This window comes from Trichoderma gamsii (assembly GCF_001481775.2).
Source record: "Trichoderma gamsii strain T6085 chromosome Unknown Scaffold_43.2, whole genome shotgun sequence".
NCBI lineage: Eukaryota > Fungi > Ascomycota > Sordariomycetes > Hypocreales > Hypocreaceae > Trichoderma > Trichoderma gamsii.
Genome location: NW_020171380.1, coordinates 163,538 through 189,475, shown reverse-complemented (window position 1 = coordinate 189,475; position 25,938 = coordinate 163,538). Strand labels below are relative to the sequence as shown.

Sequence of the window (25,938 nt, the reverse complement as noted above, 5' to 3'; positions counted from 1 at the left end):
CTGAAACATATACACTTAGCGAACGACAAGACAGTATCAAGGCATATATGCGATGAAGAATGCTTGCATGCTACTAAGAGCAAGACTTTATATGATCATCATCTTGTATCGTCCCGATAACGCCTGCGACCTGGTCACTGCTTTAACACCTTATCGGCTATACTAGATTATCCATCCTGTCAGATAGATGCGCAACTCATTATAAATCATGCTTTTTTGGGCTGTCTACTTCGTATCTGTAGATAACTTTCCTCTCCTTTCAGTGGTGGGTCACGAATTTTCCGGAGATCACGTCTCGAGATATACAGTAGTCCACCAGAGGTCGGCAGCCAGAGTTTACAGTAATGACGATCTCAAACACCGCATTCTCTAGCGCTGACAATTATTTGGACCCTCTGCGTAATAAATTCTCGTTTGGGTATGTATTTTAATAATGGCCTTTGTCCAAATTTCCCATCCTCCAACCAATGGGATTGGTCCACTTTCAGGCAGCGCATGTCCTTGCTGGGGAGAAAGTTGATTGAGGCGATAAAACGAATTGTTTGTTTACAATCTCAAAATTTGATTCATTTTCTGCGATACAAGCAGTGTTATAGCTTCAAGGTCATGGGTCGGATGCCGTGGCTTAGGTCTAATGCTGCCCTTTATAGTTGTGGCGTTTTAGTGAAGTCTAGGCCAACTTTCAGGCAAAGACCTTGCTAAAATTGGAGCTGATGGATACAAACCAATCGAATGTTTAAATTTAAGCTGAATAATCAGCTGGAGAGTATCGCTTCAGTCTCTCTGAATATGTGCCGTCTATCCCGGATATCCGTTTGGAATAACGGAGTAAACTGGCAGCGAAGGGCGCATTAGCCTCGACTGCAGCATGGCAAAATGGCAGACGGCTTTGAGTTTATCTTGCATGAGCCCAATAAGCGGCTTTCGCGGGAAACCCACCGCAAGATCAGGAGGCATGCTATGAGAGCCGCTGGGGCATCGCGTCGCATATCGAATAACGGCCAATCCAAATCGCTTTCGAAACTCCACGAGCTGGACCGGAAGAACGCGGTACTTAGCCCACCACCTCCTATGCCTTTATCAGGCCTAGAGCTTCTCGTCAAAGATATCGGTCTGGATCCTGTCAACTTTTCTTCACTTACATCTGTGCACATTGGGCCAGTGTACGTATAGGATCAGCTCCACAACGTCCCGTTACCCGCCCAAAAAATGCTAATCGTCTTAGTGCTTCGACTCTGCTGCATCTGGATTCAGGTCAGCTACCTGGAATTCTGGTAGATAGGCAGTGGTCATATTTCTCTTTTATACCGTCACGCTACGGGCACGTTGAGGCTCTAGACGACGCATTCCGGTGTCTTATAAATGCAGCGCATTCGCTTCTTGTTCCTAACGATGGAGGAGGTGACGAGATCATCCTTCATGGTTATGGAAAAGCTCTTCAAAGTCTGCAGCAGGCGATTTACCAGCCCAGTAATCGATACGCTGCCGAGATTCTATGTGCTATGGCGATATTATCTATCATTGAGGTTGGTCGGATGCCATTTGCGTCGTTTATCGGCAGAAGCCTAATGCTTTTGGCCCAATAGATCTTGAACTCGTCAAAAGGACAATTGTGGTTCCATCATATTGCGGGAGCTGCCCTGCTTATCAAATTTCGAGGTCCGGAGCAATTTACATCCGATTTTGACATTGCTTTATTACTATCATTAAGCTTTCCCATTGTGAGTACTACGTCAACCATAATCCATTCTACTCGAGCGGGTGACAGGTTCTTACTGTCGTCAGTGTGCGGAGGCTCTCCTCAACAACCAAAAATGTTTCCTTGACGATCCCATATGGGCCCAAGCTATCCGAAATGCCACCTGTGAACGACAAACCTTTACGGATCGTTCTCCGCTTGGCATCAGGCTACTAATACTCCTAACCAGACTCCCTGGCCTTGTTAAGAGAACATGTCACCTGGTCACCATCCAGAACACTCTACAAGCGGACAAGTTTGACTCTGTGGCTGCAGAATTGCGAGAATTGCGATCACACATTGCTGTCTGGCGTCGAGAATTCAACATGGCGCTAATACATGCCAACGATAAAGCTATTCCTGATAAACGCTACGAGTTCCTTGGTACTTGTCTAATCATTCAAATCTTTACGAGCCGACTATTGGGCTCTATCTTACCTAATGAACGAGGCCTGCTTGAAGAAGAAGCTCAATGCTTTTCCATTGAGCTTAAACAACTTCAAGCATCAGTGGAGCATCACACGCGCGAAGAGTTTCTCTTGACACAAAAAGCAAAAATAGCTACTGCAACTATTAACACTCGTGATGATTTTGCTGCTGCAGTGGGAAATGGACGTATCGTAGAAGCGTGGAGATTAAGGAAATTTTGCAGCTATATTGGTAGGAAATTTTGTGATGGAATCACATGCTGCACACCGGATGGATGACGATACACCTCAGTTCTCGCTTGTAAGGTAATTTAATGTAGTCTCTTCACGAACAGTTGGTGTTTATATGGACTCTTTCGCTATCAGCTGCTAGCTAGGGTGAATTTCCGGGCTTCCCAGCTGCTAATAATCCACTGCGTGGCGCTACCACGCTGTAGCTATACACGGACGCTGTATAATATTCATACTGAGCCTGTGGAAGTCATCGGCCATGAAGCTAGTCTTGCGGACTCACTCGGCTTTTTCGGTCTTCGACTTGCTTTTGATTCCAATAGATGGAATTTCACATTTTATCAACACGGGAACAGTGGTGAGACCGATTTCGTGCGGAAATTCTACTTGACAAGATGTATGGAGCGGATAGTGGCGATACGGGTAGAACTCTCCACTACGACCAATACCAAGATGAGTTTAGTTACTGTGCAATGAATCGCGTAGCGCATTTACACATACTCAATTAGGCATTCGGTAGCCAAGGCATTGTACGAGTAGAATTCGCCGTATGAGCTATGAAGATGGTTATTGACATCAGTTGCAATGGAATCACTCGTACTTACCTCCATTGTAATGCTATATACTAGAGTTTTTATGAATATAAAATCATGGTAGTTCTTTAAGGGCACGAAAGGTATCAAATAATGTGTCAATTGGAATATTAAAAGATAAACATACATTTGATGAATTTGAGGCATAAATAACCTGAATAAGCATCCAAAGCAACGATAATTGCTTATGGAACAGTTTTGTTCCTTTCATTTTAAACCAGTCCAAAATTTGAGTAACTCCATTGCCCGCTCCGAGTGACTGAAAATCCCCTCACCTTGCAAATAAGCTCCGACTCCAATAACAACACCAAACGCAGCAAAAATAGAAGTTATCTTCTTCATCGGCGCTCCTTTAGCTCCCTTTCTGAACGAAGCTGATGTTCGATAGGCAAAGTCATCCCAGGAAACGAATATGCTTCTTAGCCAGAATTTATACTGCCAGTCCGGGAACATAATGGTGTTTCTCTTGGTATTTCCATCAATGAACCAAGATGTACAACCCGTCGCCCATACGAGCTTCTTTGCTTTTTGTTGCACTGTTTCAATATCTTTCTTCTCTGCAGAAGGCTTAACGGCGACGATGTCCCGATCGGGCCTGCTTACTGCCAACCATGGCAGCTCTGTCTTGATGGCATTCAATATTGGCCTGATGATGCGAATTGCAAAATTAATTTGGCACTCTGAGGTGTAGATGACGGAAAGGTGACCACTCAAGGTATTTGGGCCCATGAGCATGAAGAAGTTCGGAAATCCTGACAGACACGTCCCAAGATATGAAGAGGGCACCCCTTCGCTGACTTGGTTCCACTACAGAAGCCAAGTTAGCCATAGCCCTCATTTAAGTCTTTGAAGTGTTCACTCACATGATCTTGGATGCTGGCACCTCTTTCTCCAAAGATCTCCAGCGATCCAAATGGCTTTTGGGTCTCGAAACCGTGGGCGAGAACAATGGCATCTGCAGAGATAGTCTTTCCGGATTTCGTGCGAACCCCAGTGGCTACAATCTCCTCAATCGGGTCATCGTAGATGAGGTCGACGTTGTCTTTGTGCAGACTAGCGAGATAATTGGTATCGTTGACACGCCTCTTGCATCCAATCTCGGTCTTGGGGACCAGGAAGTCTCGATATTTTGGGGGCGAATTAGCTCGAATATAGTCAGCTGCTTCCTTTGACCAACCGCTGCGAATCTCGGCGCCAGTCTCTATGTCAAATCCCTTGAAGTCTCTTTCCTTTTCCCAATACAGCTTTGCTCTGTACATGCGCATGGCCAAAGGAACCCACTTCATCGTCCACTTGAACAGAGCGGAGTATTTTGGGTTTGGACGCTCAGCGAGCCAATGTGATTGACGGGAGAACTGTGTAATCATCTTTGCTGCTCCAGGGCCGGAACTCATTTCAGGAATTGCTTGTGTGGCAGAGCAGCCGTTTCCTATTGCCCAGTGTAAGTACAGATAGCAGATATTGATGGAAGGAGAGGCACTCACCGACCACAATGAGTTCTTTGTCCTTCCAATTGAATGTGTGGTCCCACTGTGCGGTGTGGAACATTCTGCCCTCAAAACTTGAAGCCCCCGGAATGGAGCATTTTCGCGGGACAGAGAGCGTTCCAACCGCAGATATAAGGATCTTGCAGTAGTGTTCAGTTACTGTAGATGACCGGAGATCTCGAACTGTCACATTCCATGTGCCAGATACTTCATCCCAGGAAGCTTTCTCGACAAAAGATGCAAATTGAACATGTTGATGGATTTCGTACTGCGCCGCTACATCTGAGAAATATTCATGGATTTCTGATTGTAGAGCGAACTTTTGGGTCCAGTTGGGGTTCAGAGCAAAAGAAAAAGAGAAAAAGTGAGATGGTACCTGGGGATCAATTAGTGGAGATATAAATAGAAGCTGACCGAAGACTTACATCGCAACCACAGCCCGGGTACGAGTTTACCCACCATGTCCCGCCAAGATTATCCGATTTCTCAATGATTGTAAAGTTCCTTGTGCCAAACTGCTTCAGTAGCTGAATGGCAAATCCAATACCGGACATGCCTGCACCAATGATGAGCACATCAGTATTTTGGGGGGCGCCTGTGTTTTGGGCCATTTTGGGCGAGGGCTGTTACAATGAAGAACCTGTGAGTCAATTGAAGAATGGAATAAAACAAAAGATGATACTGTAAGCAAGGTAGTAGCTATCTATATACTCGGATAAATAAAGCGTATATAGCGATCTTCATTATAAATTCTCTATCGTGGATATGGAACTGAATTTGCACTCTCATGCTGCGCACTTGAACGCGGGCACATTTTATGATGCAAGTGCCTATCATCAAGGTAACACGAGCAATTACAGAAGGTGAGCCGGAATACACAGTGGCATCTGGCCAGTAATTGGGTCGGCTCACTTTCCTATCTCATCGGACATGCAAGACAGTGGACCTATGTGGCTTAAACTTAGTTCTTGGGCGGCTGCAGCTCCAGTTAACCAAGTCTGTCTAAGGCGATGGTCACATTCGGCAAGCAAGCCGACGCAGTCGAGCAGCAGTACGCAGAGTAGGTAGTTTCCGTTATATGGTTCATGGAGCCTATCTCTGGAAACGATATATACTACTGCGACAATGCGCTAATAAGGAGAGTGATTTAGTCAATGACGCGACAAGAGCTATTATTTTCTAATGTCCACTTTTGCTAGGTAAAACTCGAGTCTATTCATTTGGATAGCCGCCTCCGCAGAGCTAGACAATGCGTTAAGAAAGATGGCGGCGAGTAGTCAGCATTTCGGCTTGGTTGCCACTAATGTTTCTTTATTTCCTCTTTCCCGGGTCGCCACGAACTTTCTTCAAGTAATATGTCGGCATTAATTCCTTAAAGGCTCTACTCAATTGGTCTATCTCTTTCAAAAAAGCAAAACGCAGATGGGCAAGGCAAAGAGCCGAAAGAAAATACGGTCATATAGTGGCTGGTGAGTACGCATCAACACTCCTTTCGAAGTACCCACCTAAGAGTAACTCTCAGCATTACATGTCGGCATCGCAAGTTGAAGTGCGATGAAGTGAGGCCGATATGCCAAAATTGTATCAAGAGCTCCCGTGAATGTTGTTACGTAGAAAGGACCATATTTCGGACGTTTGATGCCAACATACTAGCAAGCGGGAAGACAAGGGACGGAGCCGAGACTCAGCAGCTCTTTGATGATGATCAAAGATGGCTAAGTATTCCAAAAGATTGTATAATAACCCTCAGACTTACCCTCTTTTAAGTTTCAAGCAAGCAAGCAAGCAAGCCGAAATATTCTGACACTTTCTCCAGTAACATTCATCAATATTGAAGATCCCTATGGGTCTGATTCCCCGCCTGTGCTCCCTTGGGATGCAGGGGAAGCAAGTCAAGCGGTCTCTCACTATATAGAGGATGAGACAACAAAGTCACGACTTGATGGCGAGCATGAAACGCTACATGATGGATCAATTATTCCGGCACATTTCCCAGCGGTCTCGGATGAAGATGAAGGGCCGTCTGGTCTTGAGTCAGATACGGCTGTACACAATGGCCTTTTAGCCATGCGACTGCTGAGGCACTTCAAAGAGGGCCCTGGGCAATGGTGAAGAAGGCATATTCTCTTTATCGCTTTTCGGAACTAACAAATGCTAGGATGGATACTTTTGATACCGGGGCCTATTTCTCGCACAAAGTGACAGTCATGGTCGCTACAAAGCCGTTATTGAAATCCGCCGTGTGCGCTCTCGCAGCCAAGCATTTAGGCCACTGTCAACATGGCAAAAGCAGTCAGTTTGGAAAATATTCGTACGAGGGACGCACCGCATTTTCACGGCTTGATGACAAAGTTGACTGGCAATATCAGTCTGTTAAACACTATGGCAGTGCTATCAAGCATCTTAAAGTTGCTATTAATCGCGGAGCTTTTGAGACTGATGATGCTGATAAAGAAGAGCTGTTTGCTTCCATCACAATCTTATGCACGTACGAGCTTATGGATGCACCGGGCACAGCCTGGAGCGCTCATCTCAGCGCACTGCCGCTGTTCAATCCGAACCCCAGTTCCAATTCTATTTTGGGCTCTCCCATCACTATTCCGAGAGCTGCTGTCTCAGGTCCAATATTCTGGAGCCTCGCCAGACAAGATTTGCTTTGTGCATGTAAGTTTCTGGGCGTATCGGCTCCGCTGTTTACTCCATTATGCTGATTTTCTCCAGTCATTAGTGAGACGCAGACACGGCTCGATTTAAAAGATATACGCTTGTGGCAAAATGCAGGCCTCGTTACCGATGAATGTGGATCTTTGATGCCATTCTACATTTCTAATGCCGCTGATGTCGAAGAGGATGCACGCAGCAATGAGCTTGTCTGGCTTCTGGGAAAGATTGCGAATCACATCGCCGCCGGCGACGCATTGAACCCAGAACATTATTCCCTTCCGCCGGGGCAGCGGCCGCTAGTTGGCGTGACTCAAGAGCAGCTGCTAGAGAGATGGAACTTACTTATTCGAGAGCTTCAAGATTGGCGCTGTAATCTCCCAGCGAGCTTCATTCCGAGTGCCCGGACATGTGGTACGGATATGGCGGGAACATTCGATAATAGCGAAGGCCACTGTCCTCCGAACTTTGAGAAGATATGGTACGAGGCATCTATATGTGCCGCAACAATGCAAAGCTACCATATGGCTTGTATTCTACTCTTGACAAATCAACCCCAAGAGTCCACTGCTGTTCGATCTTCTGTGTCTGCTCGCCTAGACTCATATCGGCAAAGCGAGCGCGAGGCTCTCCGCCACGCTAGAGAAATTTGTGGTATCAGCCTGACAAATCCGCCAGATTCTGTACGAGTTCATTCTGTCCAAGCCCTCTTTGTGGCGGGTCAAGTATTTACAGATTCCCAAGATCTTGAAGTCGTACTGGAGCTATTATCCGGTATCGAGCGGGACCTTGGGTGGACAACAAGCCATCATGCTTCTAGGATTGCAGATTTACTAGCTAGACGTAGTAGCGATAATGTCCCGGTTTGGATTTTTGAATAACATTTGAAGAGTTATGGCACATAAAGCTAGAAGACAGGTTAAAGCCTTCTTGTTTGGACAAACAAATATTCGAGTGCGTGTCAAATATATTACTCCCCTATAGCTATTGTTATTTCTGTTCTTGGTATTCAGGGCACGGGTAGCCATGATGCAGCGAGCACCATACCTTATGCATTGCATTGAGTACTTCTCTTTGTACAATTAACTAAGTAACTCTGAGAGCTTAATGTTCAATAATATGTTTCGTTTCAGCTCTTCAGCCCGAAACAGGCGCCTAAGAAGTCATTGTGATTGGATACAGCAGCCATACATCACAAACAGACCCCACACCATCAGGCTGACAGGGAGGGACGTTGGGCTCCTCCGCGTTCTTCCATCATTCCAAAGAATGATCCTACTTCCAAGATTGTCTCCTTGTCCTTTATCTTTCTAATTACACTTACCACTGACTGCTCATTTGTAAAAGTGACAGAAAAGTGGCGCTTGGCTGCTTTCTTTGCAACGGCCTGCCTCCAAGAGTGACACAGGCTGGGTAGCTCTCCATCGCTACCTCTCTTCCAAGGTCAGGCACTGTTTCTCGCTAATTGAGGCAGTCATATATTTTGCAACCAGAGGCAAAATGAGCATACTAATTAATCGGTGTAGCGCGGCAGATAGAAAACATCAGCAATGTCAACGACCGATTCAACAGATCCAGCAAAACTATTGCAGCCTCGTTCTACCGCGGTGGCCAACACAGAATTCGGGAACCATACCAATCTACATCAAGGGGATCAAAATATAGGGCAGTCCAACGTCCATGTGACTTACAATTATGGGACTTGGGTATCACAGAATGCAAGTTTCGATTATGATGGCGATCAGTCCAGTGGTGCCTGCTGGACCGTTCCGTTTGGCCGAAATAAGGACTTCATTGGTCGCGAATTGGTTCTGAACCGACTGCTCGAAATAATTCCCCCCGATGCAGATAAAGACGACTGCCAACAAATCGCCATCGAAGGACTTGGTGGCATTGGAAAAACTCAAATCGCGCTCGAGGCCGCTTTCCGTATCCGTGATAAATACAAGGACTGCCATGTCTTCTGGGTTCCGGCTATCGATATCTCCACCTTTGAGAATGCTTACCGTGAGATCGGCCGAGCACTAAAGATACACGGGATTGATGACACTCAAGCAGACGTCAAGCAGCTTGTAAAAGCAGCACTAAGTGGATGCAACAACAAGTGGCTCTTAATTATCGACAACGCCGACGACGTCGACTTATTTAGTACTAACAAAGCTGCGCTAAGCAATCTTTTACCTTTCAGTCTTATGGGATCTATTCTCTTTACAACCCGAAATGATGAGGTTAGCCAGAAGCTTGATATCCGAAGGGAGAGCATTATTCGTTTGTCAGAATTGGGTCGATCAGAAGCAGTTGAAATGTTGCAGAAGGGTTTATCAGCACATCAAATAAGTGACATACAAAGTATGATAAGCTTACTTGATTTTCTAGCTGATTTACCTCTTGCTATTAAGCAAGCATCTGCATATATGGTGAAGACTGGAATAAAGGTTACAAGATACCTCGAATACTGCAGCTCCAGTGATGAGCGCTTAATTGAGTTGTTAAGCAAGGATTTTGAAGATCGGGCGCGTTATAAGAGCACCGACGCCCGGAATCCAGTTGCTACAACATGGTTGATTTCTTTCAACGACATCTCCCGAAGCAAGCCGCTCGCCGCTAAATATTTGCAACACATGTCTCTTCTTGCTGAAAAAAATATTTCGAAGCATCTCCTACCACTTGACGATGAAATGGAGGCTTACGAAGCTATCGGAGTTTTGAGGGCGTATGCTTTTATTAGTGAACGAGCAGAAAAAGGCTCATACGATATACACAGACTTGTTCGACTAGTGATGCAGAATTGGTTAGTCAAAGAGGGAGGATTGAAAATATGCTCTACATCAGTGATGCAACGGCTCAGCATAGCGTATCCTCATCCCGATCATGCCAATAAGGACGCTTGGACAAAGATTTTGCCGCATGCGCTCGTAGCGTTGAAATATCAAGAGCATTCGTCGGATATGGAGGCTAGGTTGAGGGTTATGTATGATGTATCGCGGAGTATTCTTCTTCTTGGGAGATATAAAGATGCTGAGCAACTGTGGCGACAAACGGTTGATCTGTACACAACGGCGCTGGGAATCGAGCATCCCTATACACTAGCGAGCAGGAGTAGCCTCGCTAAGGCACTCTACGGCCAAGGTAAAAACGAGGAAGCCAAACACATACATCAACAAACACTTGAGCTGCGGATTAAAGTACTTGGTGCCGAGCACCCGGATACCCTACTCAGCAGGACTAACCTCGCAAATACACTTTATTCCCAGGACCAGTACAAGGAGGCCGAGAAGATGTACCAGCAAACCTTTGAGTTACAGGTTCAAGTACTAGGTGCTGAACATCCCAATACGCTTTTCAGTATGTATAACATTGCAAGCGTAGCTTATCGCCAAGGCCGGTATAAAGAAGCCGAGCAGCTTTTCCAGAAGACTCTGGAGCTACGGGTTAAAGTTCTAGGGCCTGAACATCACGATACGCTATTTACCATGAACGGCCTTGCAATTATACTTTATCTTCAAGGGCAGTACAAAGAAGCGGAGCAGATATTCAAACAAACTCTGGCGTTGCAGACAAAAGTATTGGGTATTGAACATCCGGGCACCATTTATAGTATATATAACCTCGCATGTGTATCCTATCGCCAAGGTCGATATGAGGAAGCAGAGCAGCTATTCCAACAAACGCTGGAATTAAGATGTAAAGTGCTAGGGCCTGAGCATCCTGATACAGTCTCAAGCAGCGAGAAACTCGAATTATCTAAGAAGGAGCAAGTATTAGGAGCCGAAGATCCTGAATTGCTCTTGAGCAGAGAAAGCCTAGCTCAATGTACGAAGGAGCAAGTGTTTCTGGCTGAGCATTCCAACATGCTGTTAAGCCAGGCGGTAGATTCTGACACGGTCATCAGCAGGGAAAATATTTTACTGGGTAAAAAGGAAATTGACTTTTTTGGCTTATTGCAGAACATTTATTCGTTCATATATCTTAAACTGTGTTCGACAACTCCATAGCGTTTCAAAATAAAACTTTTTCGTTATCTTGAAAACATTGAGGCAACCTATCCTTGCCTCCACAGTTCTTTGTCGCCACCTCCCTGGCCATGATGCAGTCGGCCCATTCGCCAGCGACATGGAAACTACAACAATGCGAGCTATTCGCGTTAGTAATAGGCAGTTGAAGCAGTAGCAGGCGTCCTGGTATTTGGAAATTGTAAGAGCGGCATCTCCGCCTGGTCACTGGCGAGCTTGTCGAGGATTGCCTGGTTCGGCCTATCGGCATAGCAGCCAAGTTCTTCTTCTTACGCCTGATTAATGCGCTAAAGTTCAAAGGTGGAAAGCAAGCCGAGTCACCAACGGCAAGGCTTCCGAATAGCTGCGCCTGCAAAGGTACGGCAGCCGAGGAACAATGATTGGCTTGGTAATTGGTGCACTCTCAAAGCCATCAGTTCAATGATTTTGGCGACTGGCTGCCTCGCCTGTATTCGACTTATAACTACTGGAGGGCCCAAGGAAGAGAATCGGCAGAACCATTGTTTCATTGCCACAACTTTTCCATGCTTAAATCGAGAGACCACAAAATGTCAGAAGCTGCATCGTCGCAGCGCCTGTTGAACAAGGTTTGCATAGTGACTGGATCGTCTTCAGGCCTCGGGCGGGCTATTTCTCTGGCATATGCTCAAGAAGGCGCGATTGTCGTCTGCGTTGATTTGAGGCCAGGCGCACGACAAGAAATAAAGTCCGAGCAGGAAATCGAAACGGATGTCTTGATTCGGCAGCAGGGAGGGAAGTCTCTGTTCATAAAGGCAGATGTAAGCAATGCGGCCGAGATTGAGGCCATGGTCAACGCAGCAACTGCGCAATATGGACGCATCGACGTGTAAGTACAAAAGCTCTCTTTGTATTAGCAAGAAGATATGGAATGTCTGGCTGAATGATTTCAATAGGCTAGTCAATAACGCAGGCATTTCTATTGAGGCTGGACAAAAGGCTCTCAAAATTCACGAAACGCCCGAGCAGTGGTGGGATTTGACCATGTCAGTTAATACGAAGTCGGTCTTTTTGGCGACAAAATACGTTGTTGCTCAAATGCTGCGCCAAGATAAGCTTGCATCAGGAGACCGCGGCTGGATCATCAACATTTCTTCCATCTTTGGGTTGGTCGGCGGTAAACACATACGTAAGACCTTTATTTCACAGTTTATTTCGCTCTTGGGATGCCCGTGCGGTACGAATCATGAGCTAATGAAGCAAAAAGCGTGCTATGCCGCGTCCAAAGGAGCAGTAGCAAACTTGACCCGGCAAGTTGCGATGGACTATGCTGAAGATGGGATCCATTGCAACGCCATTTGCCCTGGATGTAAGTCATGACTGTTCCACATAGACGTTGATAATTCTGTTTCTAATACTTTGTTTTATTAGATACTGCTACAGCCATTTTTGTCAATACAACACAGATCCATGACGCAGAAGAGATTCGACAGCGTCACCCGTTGCATGGCATAGGTATGCCGGATGATATAGCTGGAGCTGCTGTATTTCTTGCAAGCAGTGAAGCACGATGGATTACAGGGGCCATGCTTCCGGTCGATGGAGGTTTCACAGCACAGTGATGGATTTTGTCTTGTCGTTATCCATAGAAGATGACCAAGGGTCGACTATCCGCAGGCAGATACACACCGCGTCATAGTTTCAAGAACTTGAACAATCGGGAATTTATAGAGAGACAGTTTATAAGGCAAATCAAGAAGCTGCCCCATAAGTGCGGCCTATATGTAAATCCTGCTCAATACGATTGAATGCTACAAATGGTCTGCAGACTTCTCGATCTTATATAAAATACATATACACATATGTATGTGATGACGGATAGTTGATCACTTTTAGCTCACGTAAAGCTGTTTTCTCCAGGTTTACTCATTCCAAGGTAGCATTGCCGATGACACACCAAGCTTACTTATGCATCTGCCCTGAAGCCACGAAAGAATGGAGATCTCGCCCCGCAGCAGAGTTACAGCAGCTACCCTGCTGGATTGTAAATTCTCGGTACCCTTTTTTGTTTCACCGCAAAGTGAGGCCTATTCACGCTTTTCTGACACTTACTCTTTAGCCGCTGGGATAGCCCTCAATTCGTGAGCTCTTGTCCTTTCAGACACGCGGTGCCTCACCTCTGAGACTAGCCTCTATACCACAACGCAGCAATCTCGATATGCTACCGTCAGGCACTAAAGGGGGCGGTATTCGGAAGCGCGACCGCTACGTCTCATACGCGTGCAACCGCTGTCGAGCAGCCAAAGTGCGCTGCAATGGAAAGCAGCCATGCTCTTACTGCGTGGCAAGAGATCCAGCATCTTGCCACTATCGAAGCCAGCGTATCATATATGACTCTAATCAACAAAATCAGCAACAGTTCCAGATCCAACAAGCGCCAGAGGAAGATTCTCACCCTCCGTACATGCAGACAGGAAGCGCCGGCGAGATCAAGCATTCGGATTACGAGAGTATCAAGATGCTGCTACAACGACAAAACGGCAAACTTGACGCAATACTCAAGCGCGTCTCTAATGTAGAGGCTGCCAAAAGATTGCAGTCGCATCATGTTAAAACACCTTCAAGCAATGCGTCACTGGATTGCGAAGAGCCACTTCCGGTCATTCAAAGCTCGACAAGTGCATTGTTCTGCATTCACATTGTTGATGACAGTCTCAAGGCATTCGAAGAGCCAGTCCTAGGCACTCCGCCACTCGAAGACTGCAAACCATCTTTAACGCCCTCTTTCTCCATTTTGCATGGCCAGATTGTGAACAAGATTGCAGCTGATATCGGGGAATGGGGCGTTGCAGAAACAAGTACATCTTCGTCCAGTTCTGGTATCACAACTCAGGGTACATCTACGCATCCGTTGGATGAGCTGGACAATGCAGAGCTTATTCGGTTGATCCAAAAATACAATGACGTGGCCGGAATGGTGTATCCAGTAGTAGATGGAGCGAAGATGCTACGCTTAGCTGGAAGTAGTGGCCAGCTTGAAGAGCTGAGTGCAGAGCCTCATAGGAATAAGTCTTTCCCACTAAGACGAAGCGAAGTAGCCATTCTTCAGATGATGGCTGCCATTGCTCTAACGGCTGAAAACGAGAATGGGTCTGATCTGATCCAACGTTTTCACGACGACGTGTTACCGGATGCCCAACACATAATCTGGAACACAAACACTGATCTCCACGGCTTAATCTTGCTAGTACTGATGGTATGCGCTGCTTAAGTCAATCGGTTCTTGATTTTCGCTAATGGCCACTGGTATAGAGCATCTTTTATTACCACTCTCATAAATGGCGCCTCGCGTGGCGTTTCTTGGGCAATGTAGCACGTATCGTCGTTGAGCTCGGCCTCAATAGGCAAATGGTCCTTGATAGATCATTCCCCAAGGGAGAAGCGCAGACACAAGCGGTCAACATTATATGGTCTATTTTCGTCTTAGAACAACAGCTAAGGCATGCTTTGGGACTCTCCACCATGACACAAGACCTAGCTCTGGACTCGACGTTCCCCAAACCAGTAAGTTTATCTCTGCAGTTTCAATTGAGGTATCAAAATTCACCATGACGCCCTCAGGTCAATGCACCTTACTTAGATGCGATGGTTCAGTATCTCAAAATTGCCAGCTCCACAAGCGCAATAACTTTCGGCAGGCATAATGTGCAGTTAACGCCCGAGGAGTTCCAAGAACTCTACAGCTATTTCCAATATCGTCTCAGCGAGTGGTACAAAAGCATCGACTGCGAATTCCAGCTCAAAGGCGAAGGCGAGAGAACTGAGCAATGGAATCGGTTTCTTAGTATCACGCTTCGCCTAAGAGCACATACACTTCAAATTGGGGTCGCAAGGTTCATCCTCTTTGGGAAAGGAGTTATAGGAATGCCATCCGCGGATATCTGGTCCACATGCGTTGATGCAGCGGCCTCCATAGCATCCAGTTTAGCTGCTATAGATGCCGACCAGCCGCCGTTTCAATCTGCGAGACCAGAGTCGAATTACTTTCTCATCTCTGGCCTGGGTATTTTGCTGCTAGCCATTTCTCAAAACGCAATGCTTCCAGTAGCACAGCGGCCATTGTCTCCCGAGACACTTCAAAGAGCTCAACAAAGCGCCATCTTATGTCTCAATCTCTTACGCAGTCGTGCGATTGTTTCCCGCCCGTCTAAACATCTTTGGAACAGAGTTCAGAGTCTCGCTCTACGCTTGAACCTCTTAGATGGCCCGACGGCCTTATTCGAAGGTGCAGCGGCAGGACAGCCAGAGACTATAAATGAGGAAGTAGATATCAATTCGTTACCGCTAATGCCGGAGCTAAACTTGGCGAGCTTTCCTTCTACTGCGAATTTCGGCTCTTCTGACATGGACGCTATAGTCGATACAACCGACGTACCAAGAAGCCATAATCCACCATTTGGTATGGGTTTTGACTCGGTTTACATGATTAGCGAATTGATGACGGGCTTCGAATAAGTCGAACCCCTGGATAACCTTATACTATCTCCCCTACTTGATACTGTGTTAGGCATCATCTAGAGGTATCGCCTAAGCTAGTTAGTCACTTCCAGGCAACCGTTTGGTTGCTTTAGTCCTCACGGAGAAATGATTTGACGTGGGAATTGTATACGCAGATGTTGACGATCTTTTCTGGAATAGGAATAACGATTTGGAATCTGGCTAGCTTGCTAATTGTTTATCAAGCAATTTATGTCAGGGTCTCACTACTTTATGTGATAATATCAGATTTTAGTTGTAGGGTTCTGTCGTACCATTATGCCAAACAGGGCAAACGACGGCCCGGTCAAAACGTTGATGTTGATTTTCTCTTAGTTACCTTCTTAATCAAACTAGTGCGTTCTTAACTAGATGCAAGACGATAGATGTTAACTAATGCAACTTCAAGGGGGAGAATTGATGCGTCCCACAGCTGATCTATCTGACAAGTTCAACAATCGTATCCGAAGCCTCCTGCGTTTGTAGGGCATTATCTCTTATACGAGATAGGCCACGATGAGAAACTTTTTTTTCCTGCAGGGGTATTGTGGGACCAGATACAAAAGTTTGGGTCTCGATACTTTCCATGAGACGCTGCTACAGATAATTTTTCGTGATCTCGACCTCTTATAATTGACTTTTTCATCACAATAGTCTCTATAATGATGTTCACTGCTCTGATCTTTTGCCTCTGGTTCACAGAACGGTATGGCGGATCATCAACAACTCTATTGTAATAGCTTCTGAAGGTTACCTGTCATATATAGAATAGATGTTATTTTTGCACCCCTGGTCACAAGTGCCGTGTTCTCTCGCAAAGCTCGACAGACGCCCGTAGAATGAAGCTCCGTTTTGATCGCAATGACCAATGAAGTAGCTGGTTTATCCTAGCATCATACTTGAAACAGCAGTCCATTATGGAGTTTTGTGAGGCAAGACGCCTATACGAGGTGTAAGCCTTATGCTATATACGGGAGTTCAAACTGCAATAGATTGGGGTCTAGAGAATAGTGGTACTATATCATTGTCCTAAGAAACCTCTATTTAACTTGGAACAACTCCCGGCGATAAACTTTCGTTCCCTCATCATCTCTTTCGTTGCTCAATACTCCAAGTACTACCACACGACCAATACCTCAATATGAAGCATTATATTTTGGCCACCGTTGCTTCACTTGCCACTAACGCATGCGCAACCGTTGTTCTCGGGCAAGTTGGATCAGATGCAGGCAAGTTCGTAATAAACTATGCTACCAAATACAATGATTAACAAACTCCAGTTGCTTGGATCGGTGGACAGAATCCATGCGGAACCGGCTTGACCCTTATCGCGGAAAATGGAGCGAATCCTTGTGGCGCGAAATTCCCCCTACAAAACGGATTTTCCTATTATTTGGAGAACTGTGGCGGATCACCTCTCCAGCTGTTCAACTCAGATGGCTCTTTCAACTCGAACTGTAATCCTTCGCATGCGACATTTAACTGTGCTGCCGTTCAAACATATACTTGTGGCTAAGTGGGGTAAAGCACCTCGTGAGCAGCATACAGCAAGGAGCATATGAATGGATGCGAGGATACTCTTTCTGATTGTATATTCATTTTATTTTTCGTTGGGTCTGCAATACTTTCCTCTTGAAGAATCTTCTTGGAGGAAACGGGTCTTTTATAACGGACAAAAAACTGGGACAAAAATGTATATATGCTAGTGCAAATCTTAGAATTCAAATCCCGGTTTTCCAACTCTCTTATATTCATCTGCTTACTTGTTAATTCACTTTTTGCTATTCTGCTACATTCATTTCCAAGAGGTAATATATCGCTTATTTACTCATTGATATACACGCATTCTAGTTGGCTAATGACAACTGTTTTATCCCTTTTTTAATTTCTTCACTACATTTTTACTCAATAACCGTATTATGAATTCTAGATAGGTGAACGCATGTATCTCTAGAGACATAAACCTACCTTGGTAACATCATATGTAAAATTACCTGTCTTCGCATACCGGAAAAATGGCATAATCATTTACATGCAACTAATTTATCTTTCTCCATCAACAGAAAACAGTATAGCCATCGTAAGTATCCCAACCGTGTCCGCCTCTGAAGAAGAAATTGGAACTGTCATTGATACGCAGTCGTCTGCCTCTGGAAATAGAAGTCTTGTATAACTGACTTATATATTGAGTTTGAACCCCCAATTAATGTTCTTCTAGAAATTGCATGGCTCCGCTTGACTGAATCGGTGTTTCGTAGAATGATACTAGTTGGTCTGGCTTCCAGTGAAGAGCGAAGAAATGGCCTTATAAATAGCTTGGAACTGGCGGACACGCTTGAAGCTCGAAATGTAGCTAAGATACGTAGTGTGCAGTTTTAGACTTAGATGTGCAACCACATATAAGCAATATTTAATCCAGATAGGTATAATACTACGGGTAGGCGCGAAAATGGTCACAATCGCTAAACAAGTAGATCTTTGTCGTTGGTCAGTTGACTACGGATTGGAGGTTACCGCCAAAGATTAACGCATTGGGTAAGGTAAGTAGCACGTCAAGTGGCACTGTATACATGGAGTCAACCTGTTTACTAGATTTATGTATCCGCACCCACAGAAAACAGTTTTGAGAAAGAAAATTGTATTTGATCCCGTAAATCAATCTTACCCATTAATGATCAATACGAGAAAAAAAAAGTCAAGGTATAACGATGGTTGTAAATAAAGCCCAGCGGCTGTGAAAATTCATATACTAACACATTGGTGGAAAGCGGCTCGACATCCTTGCAACCACAAAGTGTGTGATCCAATCATGAGCTATTAGGGAGGTTTCCAAGAAGCATTATACCTTTCTCGCCCTCTCAGAAGTCTTTGGTACTACGAACATGATTGGCAAGATGTGCTTATATAATGTCACTTCTACAGCTAGGACTCCAATTGCTGGGTGAGCGGTTAAATGCACTCCTTTGTCTTCTGTATCTAGGATTGCCACAGGGGGTTCCACCTCCCAGAAGCTATACCAAATAAACTTTGAGAAGTGTAAGTAACAGGAGTGTCATTTTTCATATCCTCTTTGTCGCTTGTTTATGTTATTATCTTCAAATGAACCTCAAATCATGTCGTAATGCCCTATTGAATTGCGCGATGCAGGCTTCGTTTACAATCTCGCGCTAGGATCGCGTCAAACGTCAACTCGGCACGCAATCGCGGGGGACACACCACCTTCAACCCTTGACTTGCGTCTCAAGACCGATAAGCCGTTAATCTAAGCCATGATGCAGGGTAAAGCTGAGAAAAATTGGGTGATACCCCGCGCGCATTTGCTGCCGACTTCCGTTGCCCAGAGGCGAATGCAAGGCTATATTGATTGCAGTCTTACCAATCGTTGAGCGATATGGCGACTGTGATATCTGACGATGAGATGATGAAATTATAGTCACTGTTGCACAATTGCATGAGACAATTATTGCTACATCAGGCAATATGGATAGTGAGTCACGCCGCTGGCTACATATAGCAGATGTCTCCAGCCGTAGCGCAAAGACTTATGCATAAAGTGTTTGCTACAGAGTACCTGTCTATCATTCAACTCTATTTGCCTTGTATTTAGCAAGAAAAAACAAGAAGCAAATATGGCGCCTGCTGTCACAGAAACCGTGGCTCAAGTCACCGAAAATCTCAAGCAAAAGGTCGTTACCAGCTTGAAAGACCAAGTCCAGCCGAATCTAGAGACCGGACACCGTGAACCGCTGAAGCTAAGCGGTGCCCTCGATCAATTCAAGCAATTCGAGGTCACTCCAGTCATCGGCAAAGAGTTTGTGGACGTTGATTTGGCAGAGTGGCTAAAAGCACCCAACTCGGACGAGCTACTTAGAGATCTGGCTATTACTGGTAAGGCTATATGGAGCTCTTTGCAATTCTTTTCCTCCAAATTGGTTATCGTCTAACATGTTTCAAGTGTCTCAAAGAGGCGTTGTTTTCTTCCGGAAGCAAGACAACATCACAAACGACCTCCAAAAGGAACTCGTGCAGCGCCTTGGCGAGCTCTCCGGAAAGCCAAAGACCTCTGGCTTGCACATTCACCCTGTCAACAACGCCGGCCGGGAACATAGTGTAGAAGACAACGAAATCAGTGTCATCTCATCTGAACAGGCCAAAAAGATCTATGCCGACCGCTTTTTACGGACTAATAAGCGTCAGAGCCAGAAGTCTCAATGGCACTCTGACATTACATTTGAGCCTATCCCGAGTGACTACGCTCTGTTGAGGTTGACAGAGTTGCCCACGACTGGTGGAGGTATGTAGTCTTTACCATGACTTACGCCTGCTGGTATACCACAGGATGCTGATATTCGTCTCCAGATACGCTATGGGCATCTGGATACGAGCTCTACGATCGCATCTCTAAACCCTTGCAGGGACTCTTGGACACTTTGACTGCCTACTATGCTCAGCCTGGATTTAAGGAGGCAGCTGACCACAACGGATTTTCCCTCTTCTCTGCCCCTCGAGGAGCTCCCGAAAATATCGGCGATGTTCTGGAGGCTATTCACCCCGTGATCCGGACCAATCCCGTTACTGGGTGGAAGAGTGTCTTCGCCGTGGGTCACCACGTTCAGCATATTCATGGCTTGTCAGAAGAGGAATCCAAGCATTTCCTCAACTGGTTTGTTCAGTTGATTGTCGAAAACCATGATCTACAAGTTCGCAACCGTTGGCAAAACGTGAATGATTTGGCAATCTGGGACAACCGAAGTGTGTACCACGCTGCTACACCGGATTACCTCAACCAGGGACTTGGCGAGCGGACTGGCTCAAGGTCTGTGAGCTTGGGTGAGAAGCCTTACTTTGATCCCGAGAGTTTGAGCCGCCGAGAAGCTATTGCACTCGGAAAATAGTAAAGCATGGCTATGCGACAGCGGCCGGTGGCTTAGAGGCTCCATAGCAAGTGTATGAGAATTACTTGAATAGATCAACGAAATCTAATGGATCAATTGAGAAAGTATTCTTGCACTCGTCCAGAATTGTTGGTATCACTAACACCATTTACGACTGCAATACTAAATATTCAGAGCGAGAGCAATTCTTGCTCACCTAGCTCAACGACGAGATGGGACAATCACTAAAACGGTAGACTGCCAGCCACGCTAGCATTTCCATAACTGTGCTTGGCTACCTTAAGCAGTCACGGACCACAGGACTTGCATGTGTACGCAGAATCTGTAGCTTGCCTAGAGCTTTGTGAATCCATCCTATCATGCTGCTTCTGTGTGTTATCTACTAATTAGTATGAGCTTATGCATACGTTTGCCGAGCGTCGGCAGCGTACTGCTATAGAAGAGTTCACTACTGCAGCTACTGGATACCACATGACTTTTCCACAAGAGTACTCCGTGTAACGACTTTTAACAACGGCCAAGAGCGTAACTGGCTGCTCCGAGCCCAAAGAATGTGGATGTACCTATTCTAGAAAAACAGCGCCGAGGCTCCGGTAGCTCGCGTTCGTGAAACGTGCTGGAGGGGCGAATAGCAGGGCAAAATGCTTAAATTAAGCTTAACTCAATACAGCTTTATCGCGGATTCACCAGTACGCCTACGAGCGCAAGGCAAAATATAACGCAGACCCAGCAGTGCGGCTGAAATGCATCACCTGATAGCATGCAGCGACTAGTCAAAGCGTTTTAAGACAGCTTCTTCAGCTACGGTGCAAGCTTTTGCGTTTGACATCGTCAATTCTTCATATCAAGTCCGGCAGCATGTCGCTATTCGAGTTCAAATCATTCAAACCTTTCAGTTATCCTCCTCTTTCTCCGTTAAAGAGAATATTTCGCCTAGTCCAGCTTCTTCCCCCAAAGCCGTCCATCGTACCGGGCGCCAATGGCACAATTCGAATCAGGCTAATAGAAGCCGATGTTGATTCCGGCGTACACTACGATGCTCTCTCATACGCTTGGAGTTTGGGACCACGTTACCAAGAGCCCAATAGACAAATTATTGTCGAAACAGAACAAGGTTCCTACAAGCTGTACATCTATCCGGCACTAGAAATTGCGCTACGATATCTTGTCTCCTCGCATATGACAGAGTATCTTTTCATCGATCAAATCAGTATCAACCAGAGAGATCGCGACGAGAAGAGTCATCAAGTATTGCTCATGCGAGACATCTATACAAAATGCGCTCGCACAATTGTCTGGCTAGGTGCCCCAACTCGACTATCCGATCAATACTTTGATCTCGTTCACGAAATGTCACAAGAAGGGATACTGAGCAGAGTCATGGGACCTCATGTCAGCCAGTTCATGCACGTTTTCGATGCCGTGATGGATCCCTCTTTGCAAGTAAACGAACAAGTTCGTGAAGATCGAGATGATTTGCTGGACTTGGTCCAACGATACGGCGACCGCTTCCCCCTAGATGGATTTGCCGATGTATTTGATCGACTCTGGTTCAGCCGCCTGTGGGTGATCCAAGAAGCTTGCCTGGCTCCAAAAGTGGTCTTCTTATGTGGTAAAAAGAGTCTTTGTTTCGACTGCTTCCGCTCTGGTGCACTCTTTTACAACATATACAATACCTACTGGGTGCGACGGATAACCGGCGCAGTCCCTCAGCGTGTTCTTCGTCAGCGAGATGCTCTTTTGAACAAAACGGATGGGTTCATACGGATATTCCAAGAGCGTAAAGCTATCCATCAATCTGGAATACGATTGGGCTTGCACGACCTCGTAATGAAATACAACGTGAACGATGACAAGAAGAAAATCGGGGTAACGCTAGAGCAAGACAGAATCTTCGGCTTACTAGGGCTAGCAGCGGATAATGATGCTCTCATGGCGCAAGTTCAGGTCGACTACAAGTCCCATATCACTCAAATGTATTCTCAGATTGCCGGCTTGCTTCTACAAGACAGCATCGATGTCTTGTTATTCAACCAGTACCCAAAGAAAACAGGGGGGTTACCCTCATGGGTGCCAGATTGGGCAATGGATCTTACTATTCCGGCAGGATACTCGAGCTTAAAAGAGGCTACCTTTTCTGCTGGTGTATCGACGACAACCGAAGCTGTTATTGCTATCAAGGGTAATCCCGCCCAGCTTCATATCAAGGGAATCGCTGTGGACGAGATTGAGGAGGTGGGAACACAGCTATACCGCGCACAGCCCCATCCGCAAGTGTCAGAACAAATTGACTATCGCTCGGTAAAAACGTTTTTCGATGAAGTCGTCGAGTTCGCAAAAGCAGCAACTGCCATGACGAAAGATGAAACGTCTACCGACACTGAAAACGCACCAGATCCCGGATTATTGATGAGCCTGTGCGATTCCAGTCTTTCTTATAGACATTTTACCCAAACTCTCGGTCCAATTGGAAGCCTTGAGAGACTTCAAGCTTTGCACAGGAGTCTATATACGCTTGGGGAGCGGCTCATCAAATCGGACGAGTTTGTTGCATCCTACCACATCACTCGCATCTATCAAACAGTAGGAATCATTCCTTGGTATTTGAGTCTGATGCCCGAGATGGATAGTCTACAAATCTGCGCGCTTGATCCGCTGATATCAGGCAAGATCGCTTATGAGGCTGTGAAAGACATTATTACAGATGCGGCGGGCTTGCTCATCGCCTCAGCAAGGGTATGGTTTGCATCAAAATACATCAAATTTCGTCACCGCTTTGGCAAAATGAACATACGGCCGTCTCACGAGAGCGTTGAGAAGGTTGGGCTCGATCCAAATGTTAGCCTAGGTCCGGATATGAATGTTCTCACAACAAATATGCTCAAAAATCTGAGGAGAAGGCTGTATCGGACAAGGACTGGGTTTGTAGGCCTCGGGCCAGCAGAAATGGAAACAGGCAACTCCCTCGTCATATTTCATGGAGGGACAACAGCACATATTTTAAAGAAGCGGGATACTCAGCTTGAAGATGATGAGTATCAATACTTGGGCGAGGCATATTGCGACGGATTGATGGACGGCGAGATTTTTAAAGACAGCACCAAATCTGAGCGAATGTTTACCTTGGTATAAGTCCGACGATTGCTAGAGGCAAAGGTTGGGAAGGATTATGACACTCACATGCAAATATGTAACTTGAAATTTTGATTCCATTGTCTAATGAAAAATCAAATTGCGCAGAGTTTGAAATCAAAAATAGAAATAATGCAGTAACGTTTCATGCCTTTATAGCATACTTTATACAGACACACTTCGCCTCTCGTCCCGAGAAAATTCACGCAATTGAGCGCTGGAGCTAACAAGTTGTAGCGCATCGTAGTCCAATTTACAGCCTACCGTTTCAGCTCTAGAGCCCTAAAGCTCGGCTTCCAGCTGTTACCCGTAGCTTGCGCATAAGAGGATGCGATCTACACACCAAGAGTTTAGTATGGGCTAACAGCTCTCTACTGGAAACGCGCATGATGGCCTTGACGTCATGAGCTGCTCATTACGAAAGCTTGCGTCAAGGCCACTTTCATCATATAAATTGTATTCTCACACCATTGCAATTATACATCGACGAGTAATTGTCTCTTGAGAAACTCGGATTTTATGTAAAGCAACTGCGCCTTCGCAATGAATGTCAACACTGCAGAAATAATCAAGGCCGCTGTTCCAGAAGCGGAGGGGCGGAATGCGCGCATCATCTCACAGAATGTGCAAGACAACAGAGATCCCAATTTTTTGTCCAGCGATTTTCCGCGAAACCCCCCAAAGCTATATATAACAGCGGAAAGTGACGACTTTGACGCTGTAACCTTTGCGGAATGGCAAGCTGAAGGGTTTGACGTTGAGTACCTTCCGATGGGTAATGGCGGAGATGAATACCTGCAGAAACTGCGAGGGCTGCGAGGGAATCAGACCATTAGCGCGTTTGAGACTTTTGGCATCATCGGTAAATAACGAGGTCTTGACTAAAGATAGAGAGGCGAGACTGACATGATGTCTGGCAGCATTTGGTGACGCAGCCGCACTTTGTCTGAAGCACTACCACGTGTTGGACAACAACCCTGACTTCAAGCTCAGGCTTCTCATTGCCTACTATCCAACCGAAATCCCAGATCCACAGGGCCGCTTCCCAAACAACATCACAGCACTGGTGCATTTCATCGCCGGAGAAGATGTCGGCGTCACGAAGCAGACGCAGATGGTTGGCATCCAAGGGAAGAAACGCACAAGCCGTAGGACTATTCAGCCCGGCATAGGCACGGGCGGCTTGCTGCAACTCGCCTTTCCCAGCTATACTTACCAAGCACAGGCGGGATTTGCTGAGCATGACTTGGATGAGTATAATATGATTTGCGCAGACTTGGCGTGGAGTCGAAGCTTGGGTACGGCGAGGAGAGCATTTGCGCAGACGGTGGATTTGGAACATGTGTGGGAGGAAAATGTGCAAGGTAAGAAACAGATTGCTCTTTTGTTAGTGGCATAGGATTGAATCAATGCGACGACTTCAATCTGCCATATACAATGGCAATATTAACATATGACATAGGCAAATTCTTCACACACAATCTTAAGCCGACAATGTCTACCTACACAACGCATAAGAGTCCACATGTCACCTATATCCCTACCCTGACTGGGGGCATTGGGGCCGAAGAACTGCAAGAATTCTACTCTGAATATTTCGGCAATCCAAAGTCACTCAAGTTAACGCTAATATCTCGTACCATCGGGGCCGACCGTATCGTTGATGAGATTCACGTTCGATTCAAGCATACCCAAGAGATGCCTTGGATCTTACCCGGAGTACCACCCACCCAAAAGATAGTCCGGATTCTTGTGGTCAGCATCGTTACTCTAAGAGGGGGCAAACTCTATCATGAACACGTATACTGGGACCAAGCTAGCGTGTTGGTACAAATTGGAGCTCTAGATCCTAACGTGGTGCCAGAGGCGGCTCGGAAGATTGGAATCAAGAAATTGCCCATAGTTGATGGCGCTGCAGCTTCAAGAGTGTTGAAAGGTTGGGATCCTGAAACAGAGGGAGAGGCGGACAATGAGTTGATACCCGGGTGGCATGATGACGAGGACGAAGATGAGGACGAAGATGAGGGCGAAGATGAAGCCGGAGATAAGTCGGCAGGTAAGAAACCTGTAGGACACGACGAGGCTGGAGACGACGTCGGCAAAAGCAAGTCAGCCGAAAAGTCAGCCGAATGAGGGGATTGCAACTCTGAATTATCACAGGGAATGGAGAGGTGTCAATCATTCATCGACATGTAAGTAATTGTAATAAAAAGGCTGCGGCTAGACGATTAGCCGCCAAGTATAAATTTGCAACTATGCACTCAGC

The 25,938-nt window shown here is 46.0% G+C and overlaps 9 protein-coding genes across 9 annotated transcripts; 8 read left to right on the top strand and 1 right to left on the bottom strand.

The window, feature by feature from the left end:
- Nucleotides 1–876: 876 nt before the first annotated feature.
- Nucleotides 877–2,445, top strand: TGAM01_v209211 (hypothetical protein; the record flags this gene model as incomplete). The annotated part of the gene is made up of 4 exons (XM_018809507.1): nt 877–1,163; nt 1,226–1,526; nt 1,587–1,721; nt 1,786–2,445. 4 exons carry the CDS (start codon nt 877–879, stop codon nt 2,443–2,445), a joined length of 1,383 nt encoding a protein of 460 aa, XP_018657291.1.
- A 752-nt stretch (nt 2,446–3,197) lies between these two features.
- On the bottom strand, nt 3,198–5,088 carry TGAM01_v209210 (hypothetical protein; the record flags this gene model as incomplete). Its single annotated transcript, XM_018809508.2, has 4 exons — nt 3,198–3,797; nt 3,854–4,419; nt 4,475–4,853; nt 4,903–5,088. 4 exons carry the CDS (start codon nt 5,086–5,088, stop codon nt 3,198–3,200), a joined length of 1,731 nt encoding a protein of 576 aa, XP_018657292.2.
- A 1,596-nt stretch (nt 5,089–6,684) lies between these two features.
- Nucleotides 6,685–8,019, top strand: TGAM01_v209209 (hypothetical protein; the record flags this gene model as incomplete). Its single annotated transcript, XM_018809509.1, has 2 exons — nt 6,685–7,141; nt 7,199–8,019. 2 exons carry the CDS (start codon nt 6,685–6,687, stop codon nt 8,017–8,019), a joined length of 1,278 nt encoding a protein of 425 aa, XP_018657293.1.
- A 669-nt stretch (nt 8,020–8,688) lies between these two features.
- On the top strand, nt 8,689–11,133 carry TGAM01_v209208 (hypothetical protein; the record flags this gene model as incomplete). Its single annotated transcript, XM_024550512.1, has 1 exon — nt 8,689–11,133. The coding sequence occupies one exon, from the start codon at nt 8,689–8,691 to the stop codon at nt 11,131–11,133; it is 2,445 nt and encodes an 814-aa protein (XP_024404757.1).
- Nucleotides 11,134–11,699: 566 nt separating this feature from the next.
- On the top strand, nt 11,700–12,731 carry TGAM01_v209207 (hypothetical protein; the record flags this gene model as incomplete). The annotated part of the gene is made up of 4 exons (XM_024550511.1): nt 11,700–11,998; nt 12,066–12,298; nt 12,377–12,478; nt 12,541–12,731. The coding sequence occupies 4 exons, from the start codon at nt 11,700–11,702 to the stop codon at nt 12,729–12,731; spliced, it is 825 nt and encodes a 274-aa protein (XP_024404756.1).
- Nucleotides 12,732–13,104: 373 nt separating this feature from the next.
- Nucleotides 13,105–15,624, top strand: TGAM01_v209206 (hypothetical protein; the record flags this gene model as incomplete). Its single annotated transcript, XM_024550510.1, has 5 exons — nt 13,105–13,153; nt 13,229–13,250; nt 13,318–14,365; nt 14,422–14,673; nt 14,731–15,624. 5 exons carry the CDS (start codon nt 13,105–13,107, stop codon nt 15,622–15,624), a joined length of 2,265 nt encoding a protein of 754 aa, XP_024404755.1.
- Nucleotides 15,625–19,096: 3,472 nt separating this feature from the next.
- TGAM01_v209205 (TfdA family Taurine catabolism dioxygenase TauD) lies at nt 19,097–20,540 on the top strand (the record flags this gene model as incomplete). The annotated part of the gene is made up of 4 exons (XM_024550509.1): nt 19,097–19,132; nt 19,212–19,533; nt 19,601–19,939; nt 20,005–20,540. The coding sequence occupies 4 exons, from the start codon at nt 19,097–19,099 to the stop codon at nt 20,538–20,540; spliced, it is 1,233 nt and encodes a 410-aa protein (XP_024404754.1).
- Nucleotides 20,541–21,398: 858 nt separating this feature from the next.
- On the top strand, nt 21,399–23,672 carry TGAM01_v209204 (hypothetical protein; the record flags this gene model as incomplete). Its single annotated transcript, XM_018809512.1, has 1 exon — nt 21,399–23,672. The coding sequence occupies one exon, from the start codon at nt 21,399–21,401 to the stop codon at nt 23,670–23,672; it is 2,274 nt and encodes a 757-aa protein (XP_018657296.1).
- Nucleotides 23,673–24,215: 543 nt separating this feature from the next.
- On the top strand, nt 24,216–25,805 carry TGAM01_v209203 (dienelactone hydrolase; the record flags this gene model as incomplete). The annotated part of the gene is made up of 3 exons (XM_018809513.1): nt 24,216–24,534; nt 24,593–25,036; nt 25,135–25,805. The coding sequence occupies 3 exons, from the start codon at nt 24,216–24,218 to the stop codon at nt 25,803–25,805; spliced, it is 1,434 nt and encodes a 477-aa protein (XP_018657297.1).
- Between the last annotated feature and the right edge of the window lie 133 nt (nt 25,806–25,938).